Source organism: Electrona antarctica (genome assembly GCF_951216825.1).
Source record: "Electrona antarctica genome assembly, chromosome: 3".
NCBI classification, from domain to species: Eukaryota; Metazoa; Chordata; class Actinopteri; order Myctophiformes; family Myctophidae; genus Electrona; species Electrona antarctica.
This window is the reverse complement of record NC_136808.1, coordinates 21,303,047-21,324,247: the sequence shown is the minus strand read 5'-3', so window position 1 is coordinate 21,324,247 and position 21,201 is coordinate 21,303,047. Positions and strand designations below refer to the sequence as shown.

Genomic DNA, 21,201 nt, shown 5'->3' with positions numbered 1-21,201 from the left:
GTCCCTAAAAAGGCATTTGGCCTCTCTTTCTACTCGGGAGTGTGGAGGATAAGAAAAGTGTGCTTAGACTCAGTATTAACATGTTTACTACTGTGGTGAATTATGAATCAATAATTCTTACAATATCTCATGTTCTTGGGCATAGCATATGGTGATCTGTTGTTTAGTTGGTCAGACTAGCTGGCTGGCTTAATTGGGGTCTGTCTTTGATATTCAAGGACCACCTGGGGACAGGGGTTGTTTTACTGTGCCTTTTGTTTGAGTCCTGAGATCCTGGTTCACACCTAGGGCCATCAAATGCTAAACGGGGGTTCAAAGTGGCCACTCAACAAATGGCTGATCAATGCGTAAGCTGGGGTTGACTTCAGGGGAACAGTGAACACGCCTCTATTCTCACCTCTTGTAAACTGTACTTAATGTCATGCAATTGAATGTAACCAGTTCAGTCAGTTGGCCAGTCACTACCTGGTGGCTGGTCAAGGCCAGCCAGGCCTATGCTATGCTATGCTTTGCTGTGTACTCCGAAATAAACCAACATCATCAAGGAACTTCACTCTGTCTGCGTCTCACAATTATCTCAATGCTCTCCCAGTGTTTTGGTTAAGTTTGTAGGGTCTCGTGTCATAAGATACGACAGATGGTGCGCGATCCCGACCTTCATGGTGTTTACACCAGTTAGGAGAAGAATCGGCGGCTTTTTTATTCAGTCTAATCAGCGAGTTTTTGTGGAGGACGACAACGACGTGTTCCAGCGGAACGAGGAGGGGGATGTCGACGGACCACCGCGATGGGGAGTGTTGCGCGGCGACGACGTGCGTCTCTTTCCAACTGGCCAGTGGACGGGGGAGCGGTCGACGAGGGGCGGACAGCCACACGGAGGCCTTCGATCATCAACTCTACGCTGGGGACGGCGAGCAGAGGAGCGATGCAGCGGCACGGCACGGGGACACCAGCGTTCCAGGGGGAGAGGGGATCGCTCATCCCGACGGGGAGAGGCGGCCACTCGACGCTTGGCACGGCGGCGGTTTCCACTTTCCATGCCGACTGACCTACGCAAGCTGAGGGCCTTGCAGACCCGCAGCACGGGGTCTGTGGTGAAGTTACGTTGCGGCCTTTTTCTCTTCGTATTCCCATCTCTGTTGTTTCAGAGCTGGGAGGGGGGGGAGATGATGAGATGATGAGAGTTTGCTTCGAGAACTTTCAGCGAAAACAGAGCGGTGAACATTTTCTCAACTTGGTCCATGCAGCTGAGCGAACTTTGAGGTAACGGAATGCAGCAAACAGAAGAATTTCCTTTGTTCATATGAGGGAGACGGACATTCCTTCTTTCTGATTACAATTGTGCGTCACGTTCGTTTGTACTAATCATTTATGTTTAAATTACAGGGCAATTGGCAGCCGTTGAGTGCCGACAGTGTTTAAAGTCAGGATAGTGATTAAATTACAGGGTAATTAATTGGTAGTCGTGTAGTACCGACAGTGTTGAAAGGAGGGTTTAATTTGACTCTTTTGTGGTTTTCTAGGGCTTAAAATGTGATTTAAATTACGGGATGGGAGTTATTAGTGAGGGGTTAAATTTCTGTTGGCTTCTGTTCTGGGATATAACGTGTTCTTCCTTTTTCTTATTTTTCATGTGAATTCCAAAGAGAGTTCATGTGATTTGGTGTGTTATTGGTCCTGTGAATCTCCAAGAGAGGTTTATGTGATTTGGTGTGTTATGGTCAGGATAAGTCTAAGACTTATTTTGATTTCGGTCCTGTGAAAACTCCAAAGAGAGAGTTTCATGTGATCTGGTGCTTATAAACATGTTATCCTAGATTTGAGTAACAACAGGGAAATTATCCTCCTAATGTTCTGTGACATTTTTAGCCATAAGAGTTTGAAATAACGCAAAGAGAATTCTGATCCGATCCATCCACTGATACGAAATTGTGTTTGAACTTACTGTAATGGAAACCAATTATGAATTATCCACTGATACGAAATTGTATTTGTACTTACTGTAAAGGAAATCATTTATGTCGAGTTGTGTAATCTTGAATGTCTGTCTGAAAACTATGTTGGGGAAATCTGTTATTCTGGTGTCTTGAGTATTGTTAAGCTGAGGATCAAGGGGGGTGGTAACTGGTAAGATAATTATGGTTTCATATTTCATAGTGACAGACTGTGTCTGTCAAAGGGGGAATGTGGTGAATTATGAATCAATAATTCTTACAATATCTCATGTTCTTGGGCATAGCATATGGTGATCTGTTGTTTAGTTGGTCAGACTAGCTGGCTGGCTTAATTGGGGTCTGTCTTTGATATTCAAGGACCACCTGGGGACAGGGGTTGTTTTACTGTGCCTTTTGTTTGAGTCCTGAGATCCTGGTTCACACCTAGGGCCATCAAATGCTAAACGGGGGTTCAAAGTGGCCACTCAACAAATGGCTGATCAATGCGTAAGCTGGGGTTGACTTCAGGGGAACAGTGAACACGCCTCTATTCTCACCTCTTGTAAACTGTACTTAATGTCATGCAATTGAATGTAACCAGTTCAGTCAGTTGGCCAGTCACTACCTGGTGGCTGGTCAAGGCCAGCCAGGCCTATGCTATGCTATGCTTTGCTGTGTACTCCGAAATAAACCAACATCATCAAGGAACTTCACTCTGTCTGCGTCTCACAATTATCTCAATGCTCTCCCAGTGTTTTGGTTAAGTTTGTAGGGTCTCGTGTCATAAGATACGACACTACCACCTGGTGGACGCGAGAGCCAACACTAGACTGCCGACCCGGATCTACTTGGTTTTAGTGTGATGCGGTTTGGGTGGCCATCGTAAATGCTAAATAATTAGCGTCAATGCTGAAAGCTAAAATGCTAAAATGAGTACATCCTTTCTCTAGAAAGCGCCAATGTTCCAATTGAGATCACCGGATAATCAGAAAAGACCTCCGAACATTGCGCGTTTTGTCAAAACCATGGAGAGCTCCGTAGATTTACTTTTTCAGCTTTTTAGTCAGCCTGTATACAAGAAGTGAATGGCAGTGTGCGTGCACAAAACTAGGCCAGGATCGCTGAAGAAGGAAAGGCCAAGCAAAAAAAAAAGAAAAAATCAGCGATCCAGTTTGATATCAACAATGCCGCTTAATCAACGGAATGCTCCGCCAAAAGCAGTTGCCGGTTGGATTCTAATTGGCGGAACATTCCGTCACAAGCAGTTAATTTGCTAACAGTATAGAGCAGTGGTTTTCAACCTTACCTTACTGATGCATTGATTCTCAATGCATCAGTAAAGTAAGGTTGAAAATCACTGCTGAGTGCAATGGACCTTAATAGAAACATCATTTTTATATAATCCTTTTAGCATACTGTACTACTTGTACTGTTGACAATCTTGTTAATAAAGTATTCAATCAATCAATCAATAAAACAAACATTTTCAAAATTCACTGCGATGCAAGTATCTTCGCTACTTCTGCATCAGTTTGGAATCTTTCAGGATTTTAACCATTCTGGTTCCTTAACGATAGTGGTCCAATTAGTGGTTATCTTTAATGATAACTAGGGGGTTCCAAATGGACCCGATCCCTTACAAGTCTGTAACTCTGATAAGTTATACTGTTTGTTGAACCGTTATTGTAATTGTATAGCAGCCATGAAGTCCACACACATACAGCTCTGACCACTGTGATAAACCAGTTCCAGAAATGGTTCCAAACGTGATGGTGTTGTTGGATCCAGCCATTTGAAAATAGCAGATCTACAAACTCACAATGCGTCACAATGCAACACACGTTGATCTTGTAGATCTGCTATTTGCAAAATATGTTTTATACATTTGAAAACTTTAAACGGGACATTCTGTGCTTGGTACTCAAATACATTTTGAATGCCGGACTTTTACTTGCAACAGAGTATTTGTATTTTGCAGCATTTCTTTTATTTAAGTAAAAACATTGAGTAGGCTACTTCTTCCACCACTGTTTATTGGTCATTTGTCAAATGGAGTGCAGCGTTATCCATCCATCGTCCTTTCCTTTGTGAGGGACCTTACAACAGGGTGCATGTGTTTAGGCACCCAGCTCACACCTCACCCTATGACCTCACCATCTATTTCAACAACAGGCAGACAAACGACGTGTCTGGCTGCAAACAGCCCACTCAGCACCGTACAAAACGAATTGTTTCAGCAATGCTTAATTTACAGCCAATCTACAAGGACGTTGTGATCTTCCACATTGACTATTTAAAGTTATATAACGTCTGGTGTCGGGTGTAAACCTTGTATTTCTCATTCTCTCTGTGTCTTGTGTCTGAGAGCCTCAGAGAAATCTCTGTGGTATCAAAATGGTATCGAAATATCAATACTTTTCCAAATATCGTATCGAAGTTTGAAAACCAGTATCGTGACAACACTGCATGTTTGAAGGACTATGATAAAGACTTTTAATGTTTTGTTAAACCAGCATGTCTTGAAACTTTTTAATATATTCTCTGATTCTCTGAAGACATAATTGTCTTGTCTGGTCTGCATAACTCCTCCACCCTGAAATAATATGTTGGATAGGCTGAAGGGAAGTTGAACCTGATAAATTATTATTAATTTGAGAGAGAGAGAGCGAGAGTGAGAGAGAGAGAGCGAGAGAGAGAGAGAGATTAAACTCTATTCGGGGAGGAGTGTGAAAAAGGTGATTTGTGCATATAATAATGCTGAAAAAAGATGATTGTATAATAACAATCCACTTCTGAATGCGTTTTCCCCACTCCCTATCTAATGTTTCCAGGTACCGTGCTGCAATTAGCATAATAAGTGTAATCGTCCAACCCCTGTCGACTTTAAAGGATTTTACCCTGTCACTAAATTTAATTAGCTTTAATTAGCGGGATATCTTCGCTGCACAGGAGGGGCTGGTAGCAGCGGCGGCGGCAACATGTGTTTGAATGTGCATGACTAAAAACAAACGTTAAAGGGAGGTAGTGCTCCAGGGCAGCCAGGCTTCCCACTCCTTACTTAGAGAAAATTAACGAGTGGATGGACTTTTCACATTCTAAATGCCAGCCGTGAAATTAAATTGCCAGCAGTAAAGAGCATTTACCTTGTTTACACAGCGGCTCATTCCAGCTTTCAATTTTGAGAAAGAAAAGACGGGGGGAAAAGCATGCATGCTGTGGGCCTGTTATGTTATTTTTATTTTTTTTATTGAATATCTGTTTGGGAATGAAGCTGTTTGTTAGCGAATTAAATGTTACACACAGCGATAATTCTGGTCTTAGAATCAGTATACTAGTGGAAGAAGCACTCAGATTTTTCACTTCTATTTAAACATTTAGTTTTCTAATTTATGGAATTTCTTTAATTTGTCTTTTATTAAAATTTCTTCAGTCTTCTGGCTTTGGTTGGCTCCCAGTGTAAGTTTGCTTGCTGCTAGTTCCAGGTCCCCGACACAGTGCCCTGCCGGCCTCATCCTTCTTTCTGACCTTGTTCGTGACCTATGGGTAGGTTCCCGTAGAGGTCCATGTTTCTGATGTGTTCCGTCCATGTGACACCTAGCCCCATTTGTAGCATTCTTGTGTAGACTCCATCCAGGGCCCTTTCCTGTTGTCCATGTCTCAGCCCCATACAGCAGTAGCCTACTGACTCCACTGTAGCTACGAACAGCCACCTCTTGAGGTCTTCTACCATGTCATGTCTGATTTCCCCACATTGATTCCATGCAATTCCATGCAAGGCATTCCAGGCAAGTGGCCTCCGGACCTTCAGGTCCTTTTCCGTTGAAGCAGTCCAGGCCCGAGATATTCTAAGTCCTCGACTGGTGCGAACATCGTCCCGTCCACAGTATCAATGGTTCCGTCCTCCGTGTGAACTGTCAATACTGTAGTGAGCTTGAGGCCGATATTCCTGTACTTCATTTCTACTGCCATGCAGTAGACGTTTAAGTGGAAATACTTACGTAAAGTACCAGTAAAAGTAAGTAACATTTACTCAAGTACTGTACTTAAGTACAATTTTCACTTTTAGTTACTTTCCACCAGTGACAGTACCTATAGCCATATCACTCATGTGTCACAGCCTTGAAAGCTTGAGCATTTTCTTCCAATGTTAACAACAATGCAGCCTTATTACAGAAGAGACATTCCACTCACTGTGACTCACACACCCGCGCACAAGTTTGTACTACTGTATTTGTGAGGACGCCGATTTTATGAATGCCTTGTCGTTTGCTATAAGCCTAGAACCGGAAAATAGCAGAGCTACAAGCTCCTCTAAAATAAATCTATTTTCAACCATAACATAACCATTCTCACAAGAATGATTATGTTATGGTTGAAAATAGACACACACACACACACCCAGTGTTATTGACTCCACAAAGGACTAGTTCATGGTGTCTGTATGACTGTATTTCCATTGTTCTGGGAAGTGTTGTAAACAGCGTCTTGCGGAGCAGCTGTTCTGCCAGAATGCTTTAGAAGCCAGCTCCATTCAGGTGGATTCTGTTCTCATCCAGTTGAAAGACGCCAGCTGGGAGTCCAACCAAGCCCCCACGGAGTAGTGCTAATTTTGTCGACTAAAACCATGAGAAGCAATGTTCGTCGACTACCTTTTTTCACTGACAAAAACAAAATAATAACTATAGGCTACGAAGACTAAATATAGTGACAATTTCATCAACAAATAAATACTAGACTAAAATGAGGGACTAGTGGAGAAGATATCAGTAGAAGTCATTTTATTTTTGGTTGCACTCTCAGTCTCAGATCTACAAGCTCACAACGCGTCACGCTGTGACACGTAAGCTTGTAGATCAGCTATTTTCAGCATGCAACAAAGTGTACAATCTACCATTACGCCTTCAAGGCCATGCCAAAATGCATTTTAGTCGAGAAAATCAACTGCAGATTTAGTCAACTAAAATCTTATATTTAGTAGACTAAAACTAGACTAAATCTAAAACATTTCAGACTATATATTCTTTCAGAGCGAACATTTGCTTTGCTTCTGAGGGGTTCCTGGAACAACATATTTTCAGAGGGGGGTCGGTGGCCAATTACATATCACCCTTTGTCAGCCTTCTGATTGGTCCCTGACTGACTACCCAGCAGGCTCTTTCTGCCTTGTTCCGCCCAAGGACTGTCTAAAGAGGATGAGACGCGAAGACCTTGGTTCCGCCCTGGTTCCGCCTTGTTTATATTGAATTTGCTAAAACATCTCTTTTGGAAAACCACGGGCGGGACTTGACAAAGGGTGAATTTTTGGGGTTCTTGACATGAAATATTGAGCACCACTGACACAGACCAGCTCAGTGGCCTTCTGGTTATAGTGTCCGCCCTGAGACTGGGAGGTTGGGGTTCAATCCCCGGCCGGGTCATACCAAAGACTCTAAAAATGGGACCCAGTGCCTCCCTGCTTGACACTCAGCATCAAGGGTTGGATTGGGGGTAAGTCCCTGCGACATACTAGCGTCATGTCCAGGGGGTGTACTTGTACATCAAGCTGCCTCACGCTACAGAAACAGGAGATAGGCTCCTGCCCTATGGGCCTCATGGCTCGGCAAGGCTACTTACTTTACTTACTGACAAACATAGGTTTTTCAGAAAACTTTTAGGATTTAGAAGACATTGTTTTAATTTCGACGTCAGGCCTAAATGGGTTAATTGTCACTCAAATAATTGCCATTGAGTTGCGTTGCGTCATTAAACACTATTGGTCTGTTATGAATACAAATATATGTTTGTCTTTTTACGCTTATGGTGCACAGGGCAGATATGACAAATAACTGTATATACCTTGTAGATCTGCTATTTCCACTCATTCTGAAAATATAATGAACATTTTTCAACATGGAAACAATTGTGACGATGATGTCAATTATTAATAATTGTGATTATCTCAAATAATTGTGATTAGGCAATTATGTAATAGTTTGGCAGGCCTACAGTAAGATGGATGGATAGATGGATGGATAGATAGTTCCTCCCTTCAGCCGTACCACTCATTGCCAGTTCTCCATTAAAGACAGAGGTTCTTTATTGTGCAATACACACATACTAATCGCCAACTCCTTATCCTCAGTGAATCAAGCCTCTTCACTTGCTTCTATAATGTAGCCTCATTCTGCATTCACAGACACACATACATACACTGCACACTCACTCACAGACACATGCAAGGTAAGAACCTTGCATAAGCCTTATATGGGCCTGTTTGTATTGTGCGGATAAGCTAAATAAATAGATGTATCATGTATTCATGTGACAAATATGCACACAAGGCAACATAACAGCATGTACAGTAGTCATTGTCTGCAGTAGTGTGCACCACAACCGTTCTGATTCTAACAATAACTTAGAACACACACATTAGCATCTTTGCATTAGTGATGCATTCATTATCCCTCTGGAGACTTGTGTTCAAAAGGAAACAAATGTAGACGCATCAACAGAAAGAAAAGAGAGAAAACCCCCTAAACAACTCAAATTACTTATTAATACTTCTAAAAATGTGTATTAATAATATAGCTTCACATCTGTAATGCATATGGGCCAATATTCTACATGTAGTTAAAAATGTAGAACCTTATGACTTACATAATGCAGGCTATATCATACAGTTAATGAGGCCTGTCAACCTATTTACATAATATGTAAATAGGTTGACAGGCCTTTAATATTATTAAATGAGGTCATATGATCAAGGCTCATTAGGTTGGTGACAACAATGCATTTCACCAAGAACCAACAACACTGTGCTAATTCAAAATTCATCATAATAATAGAGCAGTATAGTCACAAAGTCAAGTTAATTTTGTGTAGCTTTTAATCATTTTGTATTATTTGTTATTTTTTACATGCACACGTTTAACTCATTGACTGCCAGATGTATTTCTGGCTGCTTTTAGCCACTGCCAGGCTATTTTGGTATTTTCTTAACATTTGAAGTAGTCACAGAATATTCGTATCTTCTACTGTATATCTTCACTACGATCGCATCCCCGACATATATGACATATATATGTCATATATGTCATATATATATGACATATATATATGACACCCTGGGGGTGAGGTTTAGAGTTCTCAATCTCTGCCCGAACCCGGCCCGACATTTTCGGGTAGGGCAGGGCCCTAAATGCACGATAATTAGTCGGGCTCTGTGATTTTCCGTGATTTTTTTTTTTTTATATATACTTTTATTATAACAAAAATAACAATTCTGTTGTTTGTGTAATGTATTTATTTAATATGAAGAGGGCTGAGCTGGTGAATGTTGGCGATTAACTTTTACAGTTTAGGCTATTATACTATATGTGACTGAAGGAGGAGGAGGCGATGATCAGCAAGTGAATAGAACGGTGGTTGTTGAACTTGCTACCGCTGGCTGGCCTCTGGTTTGCCAACCAAATGAGCTGCTTACTGCTCAGCATCAACTATATAACTTAAGTCAACTTGCCATATGCTTAAATGTTTTATAAGACCATCGATTTATCTGCAATAGCTCGTTTTGGAAACGTCGGGGCTTAACGAGACACTGCTGTCTCGTTGAACCCAGCTGGGTGAATAAGCTAAATTAGGCTACCTAAATCAACGGTAAATGCTCCATATAACTATGAAAGCGCCTGCACGTAATATAGTTACATGATGACCAAGCAATGTTACAGTCACACTGTAGGCTACAGCTATTTGGTTTACAAATCGCCTCGTTGTGTGCCCACTGCCCAAAATAAAAGATCTGCAAGCTGTCGACAGACTCGACACGCCATCGAGCGGCATGTTGATGGTTTGTATGTCTGTTCTTTTGGTTAGGCAACGCACATTACGCGTGGTATGTGGGTTTGAGAGGCAATGATTAATGTAAACTATATAGTAACCTAGTAGATTATAGCCAAGTTGACAATTGTCATAATATTGCCAGTAGCCTATTGGACATAATTAACTGCGTCACTTCAGAGGATCGCTGCTACTTTGATTCAGAAGATGTTTACTCACCCCTGGAAATTGCTGGAAACCATTAGAATGTTGAAAATGGAACATTATCAGCCAATTAACGTGAGTTACATAAATCCTTTATTTCGGCGACTAGACTATTAGTGCGTTCTCTGACACGGTCGTCTCAATAATCCACGGCGCCGTGGCCATATAGTGGCATTTTTCTTTTTCCTTTTTTTCTCTTTTTTTTCACTCGGGCTTTTTCGGGTTTTCGGGCCTGACATTATGGTAATTGTTAGGGTCGGGCCGGGCCTCGGGCCGACCCAGTTAGGGTAGGGTAGGGCCGGGCCTTAATTTTCAGGCCCGATGAGAACTCTAGTGAGGTTGCATGCACACATCCGCCTGGGTGACGGCAGACTGCTGGGCGAGCACTGGCGCTTTGGCACGGGGGGGTCAGATCAACATAATGGAATGAATTCTGTACTGGCCATACAATATGGAGCGTGTCGTGAGTGTACAGGGTTTGTCAACAGGGCACTGGGCATGGCGTATAGAACCAACATGCATGAAGCCTCTGAATGAATCTGGTGGCCTTGCGTGCGGAGGGTCAGCTGTTTTTATTCAACCTGCTGACAGCTGGCCTAGATTAGCTCATATTTTATTGAGGTTCACTGCATGATGCAGGTACAGTATATACACGACTGTAATCAGATTGAGCCTTCTATTCCTTTGAATGTTTTCTGACCTACATGTTTTATTAATATTCTCATAGATGCATTGGCAGTGATGTGGGTTTGAATTAATTCAAAGGCCCTTTCCAGCTAACGTCCTGATCTAAATCTGAACTGCAAATAAAGGCTAAGAACTGCATCCCGCCGCGGGGTGTACATTTACTCAAGTACTGTACTTAAAGCTCACTACAGTATGTGACTTTGCTCTTCTTCTCCGGATTTGAATCCTTTTTTCAGTGCTCACATTTTTACCATTGAGCTAATGGAGCCAGCCTGCTTGCTCAGGGGATAAATTGAATCTTGACCACCAGATCAAAATACGTGGCAGATACTCTGTCTAGGTGAGATGTGACCTTTGACCCAGTCTAAATGTGGGTTGGTTGTATTTAGTCTCCCCGACTAAATACAACCACCCCAATTGTATAAATGATATTGTATTAACATACTCTACCGTACAGATTGGACAAAATGTAACGTTTTCATTAAAAAAAAATAGTGTGCCGCTTTAACTACAATTTTGAGGTACTTTTACTTTAGCCTACTTGAGTAATTCCATATTTCGATACTTTATACATCGACTCCACTCCATCTCATAATGCAGATGTTGTAATTATGTGACAGCTTTAGTTACTAGTTATTTTGCAGATTATTTATACGAAACGTACACAAACCAATTAAGCCCTATTTTGTACTTTGTTCACATATTCTTAAATTTGACAAATATCTGCTTGGGAATTTAAGTATATTCTGATGCAGATACTTTTGTACTGCCATTTTACTTGTGAGTAGTTTTATATTGTGTTTTTCTTTTTTTTCCTTCTTTTTTTCTAACCCTGACTACAGTAAAGGTTAAGAAGTGCATACAGGCTTCATTGAGGTTTAAAAATAAAGGCTTAGACATCCACATCACAGACTGACTGGCAGTCAGGAAGTAGATTCTCAGGTTGATTCAAAGTGTGCCTGTCAGCAGGGATCATAACACTTCACCTCTAAGCTGCATGCACACTGCAAGTGTGAGTTATTTATTTCAACTCCAACTGTAACTTCACATTTCACTGGATAGCAGAAACTGAAGAGAGAGATGGGGCTCTAGGTCTAGACTGGGATGAGCTCTTTTTTGCAATGTTCTGATCCGGTTTAAAACGGATTTGCATCATCAAGCAGACGGAAAGCCCAGAACTCTCCTCCAAAATGTATTTTTTTTCATGCATTCTTCTTGGCACACTCGAGCAGAAATCTCTATATTCTAACTTTTTGTGTTATTCTTCCCATAAGTTAACGCCCTACTTGATCATACTATAGAGTCGCACGAAAGCATCAAAAGTAGCAGATGCACCAGCTTGTAGATCTGCTACTTTTGATACTTTTGAATTTGAATCCTAAAAAGTCACAGTTATGGATATGGTAAAAAGTTTAATGTACATGATATGTATGATAATGTAGAATAATGTAAATATCGTGGGGAGATGGTAAGGCAGTTCTGGCGACGAGCACGGTTACACACCGGCATTCAGAAGCCCATTATTCTGAATCGCTCATTACTAACCCTACCTCTCCAGACTGGCGGTGCGTTGGAATGCCACTCTGGTCCTGACGAGCACAGGGATCTGACCATAGCTATACGCTACGGCGCTACAGGGTAGAGCTGCTGCCTGCCACAACGACAAATTGAACCATAACAAGACAGACTGTACCAAAACAATAGCTACATGCAAAGATCTTTGGGTCTCAATTTAATAGACCTGTTTTATGTTTTCTATATCACTATATTAATTTATTAATCTTTTGTGCGTTCTGGTCTGGTGCAGACAATGTTTTACTTTGGGGCTTGAGCTGAAGAGCACTTCAGTTCCCTCATGTGTGTGTTATCAGACAATAACTTCGGATAAAGGTTTAGGTAAGAAATACGCAGTGTAGTTGATTCATTTCCCATTTACAATGAGTAGTTTGAAAGTTCTTTCAAATAATAGTTGAGAGCATAACCACAGTACATTTCATATCAACGCTTCTAGATGTTGTTAGGATGTTGTACTTTCATTGTCAAGTAAAATAACATGCAATCTTAAACTGATTCCAACCCTATCATTATGCAACTCAGATGGCTGGCTCTGAAGACTAATTTATACTTAGTATCACATATGAGTTCCATCAAAGGTGTGTAATAAGTGTCAGAGTTGATGTTGTTCAGTGATGCAGAGAGACCGGAAAGTAATTACAGAAAGCTTTGGACTAGCAAACAAGCATGTACAGTACACAATAGTTTTATTTTGGCTCTTAGTTTCAATTATGTATTTGTGTAAATTGTGGGTGAATTGTTTTTAGTTGATTCTTTTTGAGCAAATTGCTTATTGTTCAGTTTTCAGCTATTGAGAAAGTTCATCTGGTGATTTATAATCCTGTTTTAGACAAGACACACAATTAGAAATTCATTAATTTGTGCTGCAGTGTCGCATGCCAAAAACAGCTTATCTACAAGCTCACAACACATGGCTTTGCGGCATGTTGTGTGCTTGTAGATCAGCTATTTTTGGTTATTTTCAGCAAATGACACTGCTAGGTGATGAAGTATAAATCACACTTTGAGACAACAACCTTGGCCATATTGCACGACAGCGGTTCAAGCCCGATATGCCATGTTTCAATTCAACAGACAGTATTGCTCAGCGGCCTTGTAGTTAGTGTCTACCCTGAGACTTGGAGGTTGGGGGTTCAATCCCCAGCTGAGTCATACCAAAGACTAAATGGTACACAATATGGCCCCCTGCTTGGCACTGAGGATCAAGGATTGGATAAGGGGTAAGACCGCATGACATACTGTACTGGTGTCATGTCCAGGGGTTGTACTTGTACATCAAGAAATAGAGGAACATTTGAATTCATATAAATGTCCTCCTTTACAATCCAATGGGTCAATTAAAGTGAATTATTTGGTAGAAACGGCTGCATTTATTACCATGTGTCTGCATCTTATTATGAAAATCCATTTTACGCTCTTAGAAGAAGTCTGTTTCTATAAATGCCATTAGCTTGTCATTAATGAGGTTTAATGTGATGTTTATTAAATATTTATGGTTCCTTCGTATTAATTATGATGTCGCTATAAGTCAATCGCTGTATGTAAGGATATTACTCAGTAAACTCCTGTGTTCATTTAACTCATATGTTATAATGGAACCAAATGGACCAGTAAGGGTTCGTTTGGTTCCATGTGTACACTCTCTAAATTGAGGAACCAAATCGACCAGTAAGGGTCCATTTGGTATTGTGTACACTCTCTAAATTGATTAATCCTGATCAAACAGTTTCTACAGTATGCATGTGACGTGTGTTTTAAATTGGACTGCTGTGGCGACTATTTGCATATTTGTTCAATGGACGAATAGCACGATTGATCTTTTTACTACAAGTGGGCATTACTCAGCGTTTTAGGAAGTAATTTATCTCTAAGGTGTTTTCAATACGGAAGCTGTCTGGATATGCACATAGAGTGATCTTTGTTTTATTCACTCATTTGTTATACTGTGTGCATTAAGGTGATCCATCTATGGGGTGTCAAAACCGGGCCATGTTTGAAAATATTAAAATGCCTTGTACAGTAGGGCCAACTGCATCACCTGTCAAACTCTACCTTCGGACCATAACAAAGTCAAGTCACGTACAAATGCGTCACATTATTACAGTGCAAAGTCAAACAAACATATCGCTCTTATTACTGACATCGATGATGTATTTTTTTGTTTTTTACTTCTGCTTTAAGACATTTTGTACTGTACATCATATACATTGCGGGTGTTTTCACCGAGCCCATGCAGTTTCTGCAGGAATTGCTATTATTTTAGCCAAATACAATTAGGTGTGAACTGGTCTCTACAAAACAAAGCATTTGTTTCACATTGTCTCTGTTGGGTGGAAACCTTGTATGTACCAAACTGTTACTATTCACGATTAAAATTCAGAAGCATAAAAAAAAAGTAGCAGATCTACAAGTTCAAAATGTGTTTAGTCCATTAAAACTGCGAAAGCCATGTGTCATTTTTTTTCAAAAACAGTAGATATAGCCTATACAACAGGGGTGCCCACACATTTATGACGTGAGATCTACTTTCAAAATGACGAGCTCAACAAGATCTACCCACTGAAAAAAAGAATTGTACCATTGCTGAAAATAGTTTAAATATATAATGTACCTGGGGGGGGCTTTGGAATAGGGAGGGAGTATACAAGCTCACAGCCCTGCAAGCTTGTACATCTGCTATTTTGTTTGCATTTAACAAAAAATCTTGAGGGTGTGAGAACTATTGATTTTAGATGGCATGTATAGAATCGAGCTCAGGTCTGAATAGTTGTTTGAATGTGTTGTTTCATGTATAGAATCAAGCATTCATGTATAGAATCAAGCATAAATTGCTTCTCTCTGTCCCTTCTTGAACAAAGAATAGTTGTGATTTGTTATTGTGTTGATGATGTACTGTTATTTGTACTTTTTATGTTCAAGATAAATAAAGATCAAATCAAATCAACCTCAGGTCTCAATAGTTAGAACCAAGTGGAAGTGGAATAGTAAGAGAGTGGCGACACGCTTTGATCTTGCCTCAAAGCAGGTGCCTATGGGCTATAGTTCCAAACATTGGAACCATCCCTGGAACTATCCCATTGAGATAGAATGAGCACTTCCGCATTCCATTGTTACAATGGGAGTCAACGCTAGTGTCGTCACTCTCATACTATTCCACTCTGTGTTAGAATGTGTTTCTTCATGTGTAGAATCAACCTCAGGTCTCAATAGTTAGAATGTGTTTCTTCATGTGTAGAATCAACCTCAGGTCTCAATAGTTAGAATGTGTTTCTTCATGTATAGAATCAACCTCAGGTCTCAATAGTTATAATGTGTTTCTTCATGTGTAGAATCAACCTCAGGTCTCAATAGTTAGAATGTGTTTCTTCATGTGTAGAATCAACCTCAGGTCTCAATAGTTAGAATGTGTTTCTTCATGTATAGAATCAACCTCAGGTCTCAATAGTTAGAATGTGTTTCTTCATGTGTAGAATCAACCTCAGGTCTCAATAGTTAGAATGTGTTTCTTCATGTGTAGAATCAACCTCAGGTCTCAATAGTTAGAATGTGTTTCTTCATGTATAGAATCAACCTCAGGTCTCAATAGTTAGAATGTGTTTCTTCATGTGTAGAATCAACCTCAGGTCTCAATAGTTAGAATGTGTTTCTTCATGTGTAGAATCAACCTCAGGTCTCAATAGTTAGAATGTGTTTCTTCATGTATAGAATCAACCTCAGGTCTCAATAGTTAGAATGTGTTTCTTCATGTGTAGAATCAACCTCAGGTCTCAATAGTTAGAATGTGTTTCTTCATGTGTAGAATCAACCTCAGGTCTCAATAGTTAGAATGTGTTTCTTCATGTGTAGAATCAACCTCAGGTCTCAATAGTTAGAATGTGTTTCTTCATGTGTAGAATCAACCTCAGGTCTCAATAGTTAGAATGTGTTGTTTCATGTATAGAATCAACCTCAGGTCTCAATAGTTAGAATGTGTTTCTTCATGTGTAGAATCGACCTCAGGTCTCAATAGTTAGAATGTGTTTCTTCAATCTTTGGGCACACTGTATGAGGTTTCCACTCGACACAGCGACAGTGACAATATGCTTCTGCTTGCCATTGTTTTTATCTTTGACGTTTTCCAAGCAAAATGTTGTAGTCGGGTATAAGAGGGGGTACTTGATTCAGAAGTCAGAGAGAGGAGAGGCGATATACTGAGCCAAACAGTTTGAGAAGCAGTGCATTAGAGAAGTTTTCACCAGAGAGAGAGAGAGAGAGAGAGAGAGAGAGAGAGAGAGAGAGAGAGAGAGAGAGAGAGGACTCTCTTCATTTCCAAACTGTGTGAATACTCCTGTCATGGCAGATCGTTAACACAGGCCTGTCTAAGTGAGTGGAGCCCGTGCAATTGTCTCCGAGTGGTTTTTATTCATGGTCTGTGTGCCCTACTTCCAACTCTACAAGCCTCATTAAAACAGATCTAGAGAGAGAGAGAGAGAGAGAACTGGGAGAGTAGCAATAATCATGTGTTTAGCCATGTAAATCTGGTTGCCTTTCGGGAGTTCTGGCAAAGTGCAGATTGTGTGAGTGGGTTAAGAGTGTGTGTGTGTGTGTGTGTGTGTGTGTGTGTGTGTGTGTGTGTGTGTGTGCGTGCGCGTATGCTGTATTATGCATATGTGTTCCAGATACATCTGAACATACTCTCCGATGTGTGGATCTTTACCACTTAAGCTCTATTTTATACTTCAACTGTTTGAAAATAGTCCACAAAATAGATCACTACTGGAGGGCCCTTGTGGGCCGTGAGGAACCCCAAATAATCAGCCAAAACACTAAGATTAGATTTAGTTTTTCTTTAACTCTTTGAGAGTTTCAAGGATTTCTATATAGTTTGTAGACTTCTCTATGGCAGAATGGCGTTTTTGAATGATTTATTGAAAATTCTCTGTTGTGAATGTGTGACAACGAAAGACCTTCAGAGAAAGCTTGACTTGTCTGCTTCCAGGAAAAAAATGAACTGAGTTGATAAAATGTTTAGTTCTTGTGTTGGAAGCCATTTAAAAGAGCCTGCATTTACACTGTTTCTGTTTCTAGGACAACCAAAAAAAGTTATGCCCGGTTGAAGTTTTATTTTCTAAATAACTTTTTTTCTGCTGGGCATACATAGCCATGCAATATCTCATTTTAAAGGGTGAGTTGTCTAGTTCAATTAAAATAAAATAAAAAGTTTCTCACATGTACCACTGTAGATATTTTGCCATCTATAAATAGCATGGTCAGTCATGATCAATCTGACCTATCCAGCTAAAAGTCCCCATAGCTCTGAAATTGGAACATCATATAAACTCAATTCTTTTTTGGGGTAAAATTAGACATTCTAACGCACATTTTGATGTATACCATGTTTACATAGTCTTACCAGTACCTTGTCTATTCATGCATGTATCTCAAAAACCTGTTATGAAGAAACACAGTTTTGATAAAAAACACATCCAAGGACATTGTTTTGATATGACTTGGTGCCCATGATATGTATCAAAATATAGACTTGAATGTATACTGTATTATAAAAAAGAAATTGAGTTATTACCATCTACCGTTACAGAGTAAATCACAGTTGAAACTTGCTTAGTCATATACAATAAACCTCACAATAGTGAACAAAATAGTCATGAAAGGTCTAACTCATTGTAAAAGTGTCTTTTATTTTTTACGACTACTAACATAATAAAATGATAAATATTACAGAAAATAAATAGGCCTACATACAAAACAGTTACTCCTCCCCTAGCTCTGATCCATAGCTCTAAATGCGCATTTAGAGCTATGGATCAGAGCTACTCCTCCCAAATGTCCCCAAACCCAGTCCTTGACGGTGTGTGTGTGTGAGTTAACCTGACTCCGCCATATGGGGCAGCAGAGTGTACATTGTGTTCCCCCCTCCTGCTCCCATCTGGGAACTCTCAGGCAGACTTGATGCCCGGCCACAAAACGGCCTGGCCAATCAGCAGCAGCTTCTAGCAACTTCTAGCAGCAGCTTCTAGCTTCTACTAGCTGCTGCTGATTGGCCAGGCCGTTTTGTGAGCAACTTCGCTTCTAGCTGCTGCTGATTGGCCAGGCCGTTTTGTGGCCGGGCATCAAGTCTGCCTGAGAGTTCCCAGATGGGAGCAGGAGGGGGGAACCCAGTGTACTCTCTGCTGCCCCATCTGGCGGAGTCAGGTTATGTGTGAGTAGGCTAAATAAAAAAAACACCCAAAAACTGCCCCCCCCTGAAATGAATGAATGAATGAATCCGGTTCAGTGTCGGAGAACGCCATCGCAGTCTTGACTCTTCATCCTCCTCCTCCTCCTCCTCATCTGATGCCAGTTCTAAATATATAAAAAGAAATAAACATTTTAGCTGTAGTCAGTGCACGCTACTATTACATGGCGTTTTACCCGGCTGCTGGCGATCAATGATTTTATTGTGCAGTGTCTTTGTGGGCCGAGTCGTGGCATGACAAATACAAATAGATGCTTGTATAAGTAGTATCACGATAAAATAATATGGCAACGTTAGAATGAAACACCAATGAGTGATCGGTGGTAATGTAGCTAGCTGCCCAGGGTATATCCAGCACCATTGCGTCGCAATCATCCAGCAACATTGGTACTGGCTATTGCCCGGGCTTGTGGCCCGGCCAATAGCCAGTACCATTTGTGCAGTGTTTGTTAGCAACTACTACTAGCCAACAGCCAGTGGAATGTGGTGACGTGATGGTGCTGGATATACGCTGGGCAGCTACATTACACGCGATCACTCATTGGTGGTGTCATTCTAACGTCGCCATATTATTTTATCGTGATACTAATTATACAAACATCTATTTGTATGCCACGATGCCACGATTCGGCCCACAAAGACACAGTACAATACATTCATTTGATCAGATGTTTTTGTTAGCTACGTCGATCACCTATAGTACCGACCCTTGTTATATATTCTCCGACTATGCATGTCACGATGACTAAACCAGTTAGATCTATCCATATATGGTTCTACCACATCTATCTGATATCAGCACTAGGTCGGCTCGGGCCAAATATAGGGATCGTCTTACTAGACATGTCATATTAGGGCATTTTCGAATACAATAAAATTACCTTTTAGCGAAGGCATCAGCCTTGGTGGTAACTCCGGTGGGGAGAAGAAAAAACATTGCACACGTGTAATCCGCGAGGGTGGATGTTGCAGCCCGGCCAACGGTCTGGGACTGGAGAATGCCACTGGACACGGATGGATCATTTTTCAGATTGTTTTTTTTGCGGCGACTGCAAACCTGGCTGAAAAACTCTTCCTCCAGTGCCCACCTCGGAGGAGTCAACCAACCCCCCTGTTCACTGGGGGCTGGGCGTCAGTTTCCAATAGGAAAGCATACACGTGTGTCACGTGACACGGGAATTCTGGGAAATGTAGTTGATATTTATGCTCAATACTATATACAGAGGTGCGGACCGAATTAATATATTGGTATTAATACAAAAAGAGAACTACGGAAAATCACGTACAGGGCAGAAAAGACTAATGCAAAACTCCACGTGTTTTCCAGTAGTAATCTGTCTAAGGGTTAAAACCAGTTAAAAGAAAGTTGTGATGCAGATAAATAGGAACTTAAAGTATACAACATTGATCCCAGCCAGAACACAATCGATTGATTGATCATTAAGATTAACACACTCTGACAATGTGAACACTTTTCTGCTTTTTTTCAAGATTTGAAAAATAAGTTAGGGACTGCAGTGCTATCTGGCATCAGAGTTGCAATACCAACCCTTGAGAGCCCGTTCATCCCAACAGTAAAGTCCTATCTGATTGTATTAAAAGAAGTGGAACTCAACTTGGCACAAGTTTTTGTTTCATATAAATCCACCGTAGACCATAGATGTTATAAGCTACTTTTTGTCAATACATTTCCATGCAGGTGATTATTTTTCTAACTGTTCGAGTTAGGAAGCGCTCATTTTCAATGACACAGCATCCTGCTGCCTCCCGCATTATGTGCAATTTCAAAACAGGTGGTATGCAGGACCGTTGAGTTATTCACAGAAGTTATTCACAGAAAGTAGCTCATAACTTATCTATGGTGGAATTGTGGGAGGCGGGCTATAGGTTGGTGAACCACAGAAGCCTGTGTTGGTGTGTTTCCTCTCTGTCTCTCTTCCAGCTGTGGGGGTGTGGGTTTTGGTTAATGTGTTGGTGTGTTTCCTCTCTGTCTCTCTTCTAGCTGGGAGGGTGTGGCCTGCTGGGCGTGGGGGTGTGGCTCTCGGTGACCCAGGGGAACTTCGCCACGCTGTCGTCGTCGCTGCCTTCGCTCTCCGCCGCCAACCTGCTCATCGCCGTGGGAACCGTTGTCATGGTGATCGGCTGTCTGGGCTGCGTCGGCGCCGTCAAGGAGAGTCGCCCGCTGCTTCTCACTGTGAGTATAGTGGCTCCTGTAGGGGTCATAGGTCATCTGGCTAAATTAATTACTATAAACACACTTTCTTTTCTCCCCAATTCAGTCGCCAGTTGATTTCCAGTGGTGGAAAAAAGTATTTAAATGTTTAAAAGTAAAAGTAAAAATCACACCCGTGTGAAGTGCGGGGCGCTAATATATTAAAGTCTAACTCATGTTGATTAGGTGATGTAATGGTGATGTAAAACAAATGGTGCAAACACAAACCAAATATCTCAGACAAAAGTGAGGTCAAATATAATCTACTTCAATATTTCTATAGTTGAGTCATCTTAGCTGGTGTGTATTTTTATTTTAGCACAACTAATCTCAGATTTGGGCAGTACGTCTAGAGCCATGTGCTGTCGTCTCCACTTCCTGCTTTTTCAAATGAATTATTTGTTGTTGTTTTTTTCTCTCCAAACCATGTGATGAAGCCAACGTGCTTCCAGTCCTACCTTGGCATGTGCCAAAACTGACCCAATAGGCATTGACAGCCTTCCTTTTCTATATCGCCTATATTTGGCCATTAACTGGTA

General features: G+C 41.0%; 1 protein-coding gene across 1 annotated transcript in view; it reads left to right on the top strand.

Moving 5' to 3' along the window:
• The window catches only part of LOC306920449 (tetraspanin-4-like), a gene marked incomplete at its 5' end in the record, with an annotated part of 200,202 nt that overhangs the window by 88,785 nt on the left and 90,216 nt on the right, over positions 1–21,201 (top strand). The window contains one exon of the mRNA XM_079497206.1: positions 20,453–20,644. Within this exon, the coding sequence (XP_079353332.1) occupies positions 20,453–20,644 (192 nt within the window). The remainder of the gene's footprint in view (positions 1–20,452; positions 20,645–21,201) is intronic.